General features: G+C 42.3%; 1 protein-coding gene across 15 annotated transcripts in view; it reads left to right on the plus strand.

Annotated features, from left to right (window-relative positions):
* The window catches only part of DICER1 (dicer 1, ribonuclease III), a 100,795-nt gene that overhangs the window by 27,194 nt on the left and 61,192 nt on the right, over positions 1–12,409 (plus strand). For 13 of the 15 annotated variants that reach the window (XM_039534752.1, XM_039534751.1, XM_039534758.1 and 10 more), the window contains one exon: positions 9,588–9,784. In XM_039534752.1, the coding sequence (XP_039390686.1) occupies positions 9,641–9,784 (144 nt within the window). In that variant the 5' untranslated portion in view covers positions 9,588–9,640. Of the gene's footprint in view, positions 1–9,049; positions 9,111–9,587; positions 9,785–12,409 lie in introns of all 15 variants that reach the window. The other 2 variants (XM_039534747.1, XM_039534748.1) reach the window with 1 other exon arrangement.

Below are 12,409 nucleotides of genomic sequence, written 5' to 3' on the forward strand. Positions count from 1 at the left end.
CTCCGGGCACCCAGCCACTCCTCCAGAGGATGGCCCAAGCAACGGAAGGCTGTCATTCAAACAGTTTTGATTTGTAGTGTGAATAAGCAATGTGGCCATGTCCTTCCCTCCTCCCCCACCCCACCCTACCCTACCTGGGCTACCTTACCAGTTATCTCCCTTCATTAATTTAAAAAAATAAAATAAAAAAATGCATGGTTTCAAAACAATATTGACTTTATTTCTTTTGCCAGCTGTGATCGAAGGAGGGAGGGTGGTTGGCTTCCAGGGAATTAAAATCAACAAAGGGGACAGGTTTGCATCAAGGAGAAACGCACACAACTGTCACACCATAGCCTGGCCAGTCATGAAACTAGTTTTCAAAGCCTCTCTGATGCGCAGTGGCCTACCTGTGCTCTTCTAATCACCCTGGTGTCTGGCTGTTCAAAATTGGCAGCCAGGCAATTTGCCTCAACCTCCCACCCCGCCATAAATGTCTCCCCCTTACTCTCACAGATATTATGAAACAAACAGCAAGCAGTAATAACAATGGGAATATTGATTGCGCTGAGGTCTAACCTAGTCAGCAAACCGTGCCAGTGAGCTTTTAAACATCAAAAGGCACATTCTACCACCATTCTGCACTTGCTCAGCCTATAGTTGAACTGCTCCTTACTACTGTCCAGGCTGCCTGTGTATGGCTTCATGAGCCATGGGAGCAAGGGGTGGGCTGGGTCTCCAAGGATAACTATTGGCATTTCGCAGTCTATAAGGTGCCACAGGATTCTTTGCTGCTTCTACAGAACCAGACTACCACGGCTACCCCTCTGATATTGGCATTTCAGCATCTCCACCAGTAATTTTCTAAGCTGGGAAGTAAATCCCTTCTTGCAGATTCTCAAACAGCCTGGAGTTCCTAAAGATGCGAGTGTCATGCACCTTTCCTGGCCATCCCACGTTGATGTCAGTGAAATATCCCTTGTGATCCACCAATGCTTGCAACACCATTGAGAAGTACCCCTTGCGATTTATGTACTGATTGGCAAGGTGGTCCGGGGTCAAGATAGGGATATGTGTTCCGTCTATCGCCCCACCACAGTTAGGGAAACCCACTGCAACAAAGTCATCCACTGTGACATGCACACTTCCCAGAGTCACTACCCTTGATAGCAGAACGTCGGTGATTACATTGGCTGCTTGAATTACAGCAGTCCCCACAGTAGATTTGCCCACTCCAAATTGATTCCCGACTGACTGGTAGCAGTCGGGCATTGCAAGCTTCCACAGGACTATTGCCACTCGCTTCTCAACTATCAGGGCAGCTCTCATCTTGGTTTTCCTGCGTGTCAGGGCAGGGGAAAGCAACTCAGAGTTCCAGGAAGGAATCTCATGGAATCATCCCATACCCGCAACACTATGCGGTCCCACCAGTCTGTGCTTGTTTGCCAGGCCCAGAATCGGCGTTCCACTGTATCAACCAGCCCCACTGCCACCATGATGTCCCAATTGCCACATCCTGTGCTATGTCCATGTATCTCCTCACAATCGTCCTCATGCTGCCGTCTCTTAGCCAGGTTCCTCACATACTGTAGTATAATGCACGAGGTGTTTACAACAGCAGCGGTGAGCTGAGCGGGCTCCATGCTTGCTGTGCTATGGCATCTACATGGGTAACCCAGGAAAAAAGGCACGAAATGATTGTCTGCAGTTGCTTTCACAGAGGGAGGGAAGGGGAGACTGACGGACATGTACCCAAAACCACCTGCGACAATGTTTTTGCCCCATCAGGCATTAGGAGCTTAACCCAGAATTCCAATGGGCAGCGGAGACTGAGAACTGGGGATAGCTTCCCACAGTGCACCATTCCATGAGTCGATGCTCGCCACGGTAGTGAGGACGCACTCTGCCAACTTAATGCACTTAGTGGGGAACTAGACAATCGACTGTATAAAATAGATTTCTAAAAATCGACTTCTATAAAATCAACCTAATTTCGTAGTGTAGACATACCCTAAGGCTCTCTTTCTAGAATGCTTCAACTGAATGCCAATGCAGAGAAAAGGAGTTTCATACAATCATATTACAGAGATTATAGAACTGGGAAGGATGCATTACGTCATCCAGTCTATCTCCCAAGGTCAGCTTGTTTGACTAGTTCCGAAGTGTGGTTCTTACAGTTACAGATGAAAGAAACTGACTTTACACAAGACTCTGAAGTGCAATCCAGAATTCTTAACTCTTAATTTTGGAAATATCCAAGAAATCAATTACTGTAGAAAGGAAGAGAATCCTATTTCAATGAAAGTGAAACTTTTCCCACTCCATCTGGTTATTGTTGAGCTTTTTCTCCAAGGTTAGAGAGTCTTTCATGAAAGACTTCTTCTCAAGTGAAAAACAAAGTGAAATCTTACGGTAAATAATCACAATACTGTTTTAATTTTCAGTTATGTTCACCAAATATATCTTTGATAAAGCAAATGGAAGCGAATAAATGTTTAATGCTGTTTTTAAAATTAGCTACAAATGTATATGCTACCTTTTGTTAAATATTAGTATTGTGAAAGGTATATTGTGTGTATGCCCCAAGTTTGGCAAAGAAAGGACAACTTCTGCCTCAAAGACGTTATCCACCAGGATGGCAGCAAATAAGTCATCAAATGTACAAAAATAGGAATAGAATCTCTCCAAATTTTGCAGGAGCTGGCATGGAATGCTGCCAGTTAGTATTTTCCATTTCATGGTTTAATGTTTACTTTCATCTGTTGATGCTCAAGTTCCATTACTTTTTCTTCCTTGATACCCAACAGATGGAACATGATATCATTTTTTATCTTTCTGGGTTTTATTTAAAATGATGTATTTGGCTGAGTTTGAGTGTTGTAGCAAGAGAGAGCAGTTAAGCAGAGAAATTCAAATGCAATTTTTGTATAGTTGATGAGTGACTTGCTTTTAAATTTGCTGCCTATCCTGTGGATTCATTCCTGGAAACACATTTTCCTGAACATCTGAGTGTGTTATTTAGAGGGGAAACTAGAAGTTTGTTGGTAGAGTTAAAGCTAGGTACAGAACTTTAACATCACTAGTATTTTATGTCAGATAGAAATTCATAGATCAAGGTTAGTAACTGCTGAAAGAACAGATTACTTAACTATTGGATATGAAAACAATTATCTTCTGTTGAAACAGAAAAATCCTAAAATGTTTCACAGATTCATGTATATATTACACATACAAGAATTACGTTAAAAACATTAAGTTGCAAAGTCAAGTACTGGAAAGTTAGGAAATGCATATGCAACTTTAATTCAGCCCCTTTGTGCTTACGTGATCACATACTAGTTTTTTCACAGGACTCCTGTCCTCATTTAGTTCACAAGAGAAGGCGGTGCCTACTTACTGAGCACCTATTCTATATTTTGTTTTCTCATTGTTTGTGACCCCAGTTCTTATTTACTACATACTATTCAAATTCTGCTCTGAACACAGAATTATTAATTTTCTTTGGGTTTTTCTATGGCACTCAACACTATAGTATCCAGGGTCTTCACAAACATTAACGAATTTGTCTTCACAACACTTCTTTGAGGTGAGGGGATGGTATTATCCCCATTTTACAAATGGGGAGCAGAGGCACAGAGATTAAGGTCAAAAGTTTCCACTAACTTTGGGTGCCTAATTTGAGATGACTGGGACCTGATTTTTTTTCAGAGTACGTAGCATTTTATAACACTTTATATGTTCAAAGCATAGCTCCCAGTTTTCCTAACCTGACATTTCCTAAATCAAGTGGTTTACTTTGCAACTTTAATATGTTCTTTTAGTTTTTGTTTGTAATATGTTTTATTTATACACACATGTGCACACACACACTTTTTGTGTAAAATCTATACAGAAAATAAAGTGTACTCACCCACTGCTGAAGTGCAGCCACCTCAAAAGTAGAATGTAGTCATTTTTTATGATGAGACTAGTTACTCAAACTGAAATTACAAAGAAAATATTTACTAGGCAGAGTGCATTACTGAAGTAGTAATGTGAGCAGGATTCTGGCGTTAACCCCTTTTGCTCTTTCGAATCTGTTATGGAATCTGTTTAATGAATGGGCTAGTCAGGACCTTGGTTTTACATTTGACCTGAAAGATTTCAGCTCCAGCAGCACATTTTCTCCCCATGAGACTCAGAAAGGGTATAATTTCAATATTGCTGTGAATGGAAGTACCACCTACTGAATCACTACCACTCTTTGCCGCATCTGAGTTTTTCTTGGAGGTCTCCCATTTAAACACTCACCAAACAGTCACAATCCAAAGTGGTATGGCTGCTATCCTACCAAGGCTAGTAGGCCTAAAATTGGACCTGTCAGTTTTGTTTTGACACAGCAAATAAGCTTGCATGTTGTGCTGCCTCTGCTCTGTTTTTGTGAGCCAGCAGATAGCTTATACAATAATTCTGAAGCATTTTTCCCTCCCCAACTTTGGCTTCAGCAGCTTCTTTGGGTTTTCTTTTTCACTTCCACTAATTTACAAAGTAATGTAGAAGATAAAGATTAACAGATATGTTTATTGCCCACACTGACCTGGCAGGCCAACTATTTTACTTTGTCCAGCTGTTGTCTGCTTCCCTTCTTGGATAGTTTCAGGGTCCAGTTAATTCCTCTTAGTAGATTCTGAACACAAGTACTTAGTTGTTGACTGTTTCCAACTATAACCTTACATTTTTTTTCAGATAAACCGATTAATTTTTTTCTTGGTTTCTAGATACTTCTGTACTATTTCAGTTTATTAAATAACTTATTGTTTTTCTTGCTTTTGAAATAGAAACTTTGAAGGGTACAAATCTTTCATTCTTCTTCTTCTTCCAGGTCTTGCTCATGTCCATTGCATGTTAGGTATGTGCATTCCGCATGCACTGTTGCCAGAGATTTTCTCTCAGCGGTGTCCGTTGGGCTGGTTCCAGTACCCTCTGGAGCTGCATGAACTTATGTGGTTTGGCATACAAGTCTCAGACCCCTACAGACATGGTTAGCGTCAATTTACTCCCCGAACAGACACCACTTAGATTCAGTGCTCACACTTCCACCCCTGGTTCTGACCTCACTGGACTGGTGGAAAGATCCAAGGTCAGTGATGATGGGAGTACCCTTTGTTACCCCTTCAGCCATCAGTGTCCCTAGTGTCGGACGACTCAGATCTAGGTTGGGGAGCCCACCTCCACCTCCTCGGGACTTGGGGCCTATGGTCCCAGGAAGAACTGTCCCTGCCCGTAAATGTCAGGAAACTCAGGTATGCTTAGCCTATCAAGTGTTCTTCCCCCAGGTCTCAGGCAAGGTGGTGCAAGTTCTGACAGACAATACCATGGCCATGCTCTATATCAGCAAACAGGGAGGTGCTCGATTCTCTGCCCTGTCAGGAAGCCATTTGTCTATGGGACTTCTGTGTGTGGCACGCCATCCACATCGCAGCATCACACTTTCCGGATCCCAGAATACACTGGCAGATCATCTCAGCAGATCCTTTTTCTCTGATCACAAGTGGGCCCCTTCATCTGGAGATCGCTAGGTTCTTCTTCCAAAGGTGGGGTTCTCCCGAGGTAGACCTGTTCATGACCAAGCAGAACAGGAACTGCCATCAGTTTTGCTCGTTGCTCAGGCACAGTCTAGGCTCCGACACCTTCCTATTCCCATGGATAGGGCTCCTGCTGTACGCTTTTCCCCCAGTCCTTCTGGTTCACAAGGTCCTCCTGAAAATCAAGCAGGACAAGAGGGTTATTCTTATAGCCCTGGTGTGGCCACGTCACATCTGGTTCGGCACACTAATGGATCTATCAGTAGGATCCGCTCTTCCACTTCCGCTCCGTCCGGACCTCATCTCAGAAGACCACAGCCGGTTGCTCCTCCCCAACCTTGCGTCCCTTCACCTAATTGCATGAATGTTACATGGCTGAACCCAGAGGAGCAGGCCTGTTCAGAGCAAGTTCAGCAGGTCTTATTAGATAGTAGGAAGCCTTCCACTTGGGCCACCTACCTGTCCAAATGGAAGCGCTTCTTCCTGTGGGTCTCTCAGTGAGATCTCTTTCCCGTTTGTTCTTCCCTCCAGGTTATCTTGGACTACTTGCTCCATCTAAAGCAGCAAGATCTGGCCCTGGTATCTCTCAAGGTGCACTTAGCAGCAATCTCGGCCTTCCACCTACTGATGAACAGCAGATCAGTGTTCTCTAATTAGATAATGGTTCGGTTTCTCAAGGTATTGGTGAGATTCTACTCTGTTACACAAAATGATCCCTCCATGGGACTTAAACCTGGTTCTGTTGGGGCTCATGGGCCCTCCTCTAGACACACTAGCATCGTGCTCTCTACTACTTCTTTCTTGGAAGGTCACCTTTCTGGTGGTGATCACCTCATCCAGAAGGGTCTCTGAAATCAGGGCCTTATATCAGAAGCACCATACAGTGTTCTTCAAGGACAATGTCCAACTGCATCTCCACCTGTCTTTCCTGCCAAAGGTGGTCTCACAATTCCATAGCAACCAGGCTATTTTCCTGCCAGTCTTCTTCCCAAAGCCTCACGAGAACTCTGAGGAGCAGCAGCGTCACTCATTAGATGTTAGACCTGACCTTGCCTTCTATATTGAGTCGATTAAATTCTTTTTCAAATCTAAACAACTCTTTGTAGCAATAGCAGAAAAGATGGAAGGGCTTCCAGTGTCAGCCCAGAGGATCTCCTCCTGGATAACTGCCTGTATTCGGGCTTGTTATGAGCAGGCAAATGTCACACCTCCAGCCTGTCCTAATCACTTACTCCACGGGAGATCAGGCCTCTTCATTGGTGTTCCTTGCACAAGTCCCAATCCAGGGCAGCAACTTGGGCATCAGTGCATATTCTTGCATCCCACTGTGCCATCACTTGACAGGCTCAAGACGATGCCAGGTTTGGAAGACCAGTGTTGCAGTCAGCATGTCCATGAACTCTAAGCCCACCTACTGAGGGTACTGCTTGTGAGTCCCCTAAAGTGGAAGCAAGCACTCAAAGAAGAAAAAATGGTTACTAACCTTCCATAGCTGCTGTTCTTTGAGATATGTTTCTCATGTCCATTCCACAACCCACCTCCAACCCCTCTGTTGCAGTTGATCGGGAGGAAGGAACTGAGAGGATGTGTGGCAGGCGGCACCCTTTAAACCAGCACATGAGCGTGTGGCTCGAGAGGGCACTAGAGCCAGCCTGATGGATACCACTGAGGGAAAAATCTCCAGCAATGGTGCACACACCTAACATGGAACGTGAGCAACACATCTCGAAGAACAGCAGTTATGGAAGTTTAGTGACCGTTTTTTCTGGCTTACCTCCATACCCATTTTAGACTGTGATCTGGTCAAATCTCAAAGCTAAACAAACATGTCCTTGCCCTTTACTCGGATGTGAGATGGATATATAAGGAAAACCCTGCTGCTGTAGAAGTTAATGGTGGTGATTCAGAAGAAGGCCTTTTTTCCTCAAGGCAGTACTGGTACTTAACCCAAATTCCCATTACATTATGCTATTTCAGATGCTGTTTACCTGATGAGACAGTGTATGTCATTGTATGGCATTACTCATCCCATTTGTGCTCATTAGAGATCCCATGGTACTATTTGTTTCACTGTAGGGTGGTGGTTGCTTCAGTAGTATGACCAAAAAAACCCAACTATGGTAGTTATCGTCTATCTTCTTGCATTTCTCCTGAGTTTAAATTGGATACATAATTCTTCATTTGCCTCCAGAAAAGACTACTGCTCTGGCAGAGGGAGATTGCTGTACTTTAATCCTAGAAATGACAACTTTTCCTGATAGGCAAAAAACAAAATTATGGTTTTAGAACAAATGTGATGTTCAGTCTTTTACAAACACAGCCAAAACTGCTTATGAATATGAACTTTATGCCATAAATGATAGACGTCTCATCAGATAGATGGCATCTGATAAAGCGTAATGTCATGGGAGTTTAATGTCTGGCTTAAATGGAATTGCAGGAAGTTAGTCACTGTTATCATAGAGGGGTATGAAAGAAAGGAGACATGCTCCATTTCTGGCTTTATGTCCAAAATTGAAAATTTTTGAAAGTATTTTGGTCACTGGAACACGTCCCTGGAAAAAGAAATAAACGTTCATACAAGTTTTCTGAAATGAGTTTTGATGTCTCACCAAATTTTAAACCTGTATGAACATAACCCATAGCATCCCCAACTACAAAATTCACAGTATTATCAACTTCCCCTTTGTTTGAACTGCACTTTCTTTTTTGGAATTCTGTAGCTGTTCTCTTCCAAACTTGACAATTTCTACTTAGTTGAAACTAAAATGTTCAATCCAGTCTGCCAAATTTCAGCAATATTGTCATACAGTTCCTTTGTTAATGAAGTGTGTGTGTGTATCTTCTCCATCAAAATACATTTTGGCCTAGGGAAAAGTGCATTGGGCTGGGAGCCTGAATACCATGAGTCCAAATCTTCCCCCTTTTGCTGACTGGTGTTAATTATGAGTGATTCATAGCACTACTTATTGAGCAAGGTCTTGGGTGTCATGCCCCTGAAGTGAACACCCTGAGACACTGCTGAGAATAGAACCTCTATGACAGAGCCAAATCTCATCAAGTAAACCAGACTACCTCTCAGAATAATTAGGCCAAAGCTTCATGCTTGCCTGTGCTGTCTATGAAATGAGGCTACTCTTGCATATATCCATAAAGCACGGTGAGGTGCACAAATGAATGATCCTGTTGAGCAATGGAATCACATACCGCTTTCTACAAGGTGGTGAAACAGGATTGCTATGGTTTTTAATCCTTTGCTACACATTTTTGAGGTCCTTGATACACACTTAAATTTTAAGTATCTATTACACCATTACAAAATTAAAATATTGATTTGAGCTCTACAGGTGTCTGGCTTCAAAATTAATATATTTCTTGCTGTCAAAAACTTTGTACCATTGTACCCAGTGAGTTGCTAGTTTCCCTAATCTGTCTGATATTCTGCATTGTTTTTTCTTCTGGAGAATATTCAAAGGGAAACCTGTGTCATATTATTTCCTCCTCAGAATTTTTCCAGCAAAAGAGAGACAATTATCACTCTTCTTTTCAGAATTTTAGAGAGACAAGGTGGGTGAGGTAATGTCTTTTATTGGACCAACTTTCCAGAATTTTATCATCTTACTCTGTTTTACTTTAAGTGGAACTAGCACAAGTATGTTACTACTTATATCTTGTAATTTAACATATTTCTGGACCTTGTAAATAGAGACTGTATTAACAGAATTAAGACAAATTCAAGAGTGTGAACTTGATGTTACTCTGGGTTTCCCCTTAAAAATGCAGGTTCTCTGAGTTTCTGTGACATTGGTTAATAATATGCTGTCCTCAGTATAAATATGAAATTGAAAAAATGGCTGTTTATTTGACCTCTTAGTTTACCTCTGAATTATTGTTACTATTCTGTAGATATGAGTAAACAAAAGGCTAGACCTTCCAAGAAATAAAATTCCAGTAAAGGTGTTTCTAGATAAACTCATATCAAAAGCCTGTCTTTTGCTTTGTGCTTTTAATAATGCATGATTTTAATGCCTTATTTTTTCATAGTAAGCTGTGCTGGAACAAAAATGCAATGAAAAAAACACTGGATGAATGAATGAATGAAAAGCCCTGCTTTGCAATCCCTCAGCATGGCAGGACTGCAGCTTATGACCCCTGCTTCCTCACCAATGGGTCCCTTTTTTGGACTGCCATGGCAACAAGAAGCAATTCATGATAACATTTACACGCCAAGAAAATATCAGGTACTAATGACAATATTATTTTTCATTGTCTATGCAAAAGATTTAATTTTCATTCTATCTATTTATTCGAGATAACCTTCTTGAGACTGGTTTTCTTGTTTTATGTGCATTTTGTGTTAAGAGCTTTCCATTGCAGAGGGACCACTGGACGGTCGAGATGATAAAGGAGCACTCACGGACAATAAGGCCATTGCAGAGAACCTAATGAATTCTTTGCACTGGTCTTCATGTGAGGGAAATTCCCAAATCTGAGCCATTTTTTTTAGGTGACAGATCTGAGGAACTGTCCCAGATTGAGGTGTCACTAGAGGAGGTTTTGGAACAAATTGACAAATTAAACAGTAATAAGTCACCAGGACCAGATCATATTCACCCAAGAGTTCTGAAGGAACTCAAATGTGAAATTGCAGAACTACTAACTGGTTTGTAACCTATCATTTAAATCAACTTCTGTACCAAATGACTGGAGGATAGCGAATCATAGAATCTCAGGGTTGGAAGGGACCTCAGGAGGTCATCTAGTCCAACCCCCTGCTCAAATCAGGATCAAACCCAACTAAATCATCCCAGCTAGGGCTTTGTCAAGCCTGACCTTAAAAACCTCTAAGGAAGGAGATTCCACCACCTCCCTAGGTAACCCATTCCAGTGCTTCACCACCCTACTAGTGAAAAAGTTTTTCCTAATGTCCAACCTAAACCTCCCCCTCTACAACTTGAGACCATTGATCCTTGTTCTGTCATCTTCTACCACTGAGAACAGTCTAGATCCATCCTCTTTGGAACCCCCTTTCAGGTAGTTGAAAGCAGCTATCAAATCCCCCCTCATTCTTCTCTTCTGCAGACTAAACAATCTCAGTTCCCTCAGTCTCTCCTCATAAGTCATGTGCTCCAGCCCCCTAATCATTTTTGTTGCCCTCCGCTGGACTCTTTCCAAGTTTTCCACATCCTTCTTGTAGTGTGGGGCCCAAAACTGGACACAGTACTCCAGATGAGGCCTCACCAGTGCTGAATAGAGAGGAATGATCACATCTCTCGATCTGCTGGCAATGCCCCTACTTATACAACCCAAAATGCCATTAGCCTTCTTGGCAACAAGGGCACACTGTTGACTCATATTCAACTTTTTGTCCACCGTAACCCCTAGGTCCCTTTCTGCAGAACTGCTGCCCAGCCATTTGGTCCCTAGTCTATAGCAGTGCATGGGATTCTTCCGTCCTAAATGCAGGACTCTGCACTTGTCCTTGTTGAACCTCATCATATTTCTTTTGGCCCAATCCTCTAATTTGTCTAGGTCCCTCTGTATCCTATCCCTACCCTCCAGTGTATCAACCACTCCTCCCAGTTTAGTGTCATCTGCAAACTTGCTAAGGGTGCAGTCCACACCATCCTCCAGATCGTTAATGAAGATATTGAACAAAACCGGCCCCAGCACCGACCCTTGGGGCACTCCACTTGATACCGGCTGCCAACTAGACATGGAACCATTGATCACTACTCGTTGAGCCCGACCATCTAGCCAGTTTTCTATCCACCTTACCGTCCATTCATCCAGCCCAGACTTCTTTAACTTGCTGGCAAGAATACTGTGGGAGACTGTATCAAAAGCTTTGCTGAAGTCCAGAAATAGCACATCCACTGCTTTCCCCTCATCCACAGAGCCGGTTATCTCATCATAGAAGGCAATTAGGTTAGTCAGGCATGACTTGCCCTTGGTGAATTCATGCTGACTGGATGTGACGCCAGTTTTTAAAAAGGGCTCCAGAGGTGATCCCGGCAATTATGGGCCAGTAAGATTGACTTCAATACCGGGCAAACTGATTGAAACTATAGGAAAGAACAAAATTGTCAGACGCATAGATGAACATGATTTGTTGGGGAAGAGTCAACATGTTTTTTATAAAGGAAAATAATGCCTCACCAGTCTGCTAGAATTCTTTGAGGGGGTTAACAAGCATGTGGACAAGGGTAATCCAGTGAATATAGTGTACTTAGATTTTCAAAACGCCTTTGGCAAGGTCCCTCACCAAAGGCTCTTAAGAAAGTAAGCTGTCCTGTGATAAGAGGGAAGGTCTTCTCATGGACTGGTAACTGGTTAAAAGATAGGAAACAAAGGGTAGGAATAAGTGATCAGTTTTCAGAATGGAGAGAGGTAAATAGTGGTGTCCTCCAAGTGTCTGTACTGGGACCAATCCTATTCAACATATTCATAAATGATCTGGAAAAAAGAGTACAGAGTGAGGTGGTAAAATTTGCAGATGATACAAAACTACTCAAGATAGTTAAGTCCCAAGCAGACTATGAAGAGCTATAAAGGGATCACACAAAACTGGGTCACTGGGCAACAAAATGGCAGATGAAATTCAATGTTGATAATGCAAAGTAATGCACACTGGAAAACATCCCAACTATACATATAAAATGATGGGGTCTAAATTAGCTGTTATCACTCAAGAGAGAGATCTTGGAATCATTGTGGGTAGTTCTCTGAAAACATCCACTCAATGTACAGCGACAGTCAAAAAAGCAAACAGAATGTTGGGAATAATTAAGAAAGAGAGAGATAATAAGGCTAAAAATATCATATTACCTCTATATAAATCCTTGGTACGCCCACATCTTGAATAC

This window comes from Mauremys reevesii, linkage group 4, assembly GCF_016161935.1.
Source record: "Mauremys reevesii isolate NIE-2019 linkage group 4, ASM1616193v1, whole genome shotgun sequence".
In the NCBI taxonomy this organism is placed as follows: Eukaryota; Metazoa; Chordata; order Testudines; family Geoemydidae; genus Mauremys; species Mauremys reevesii.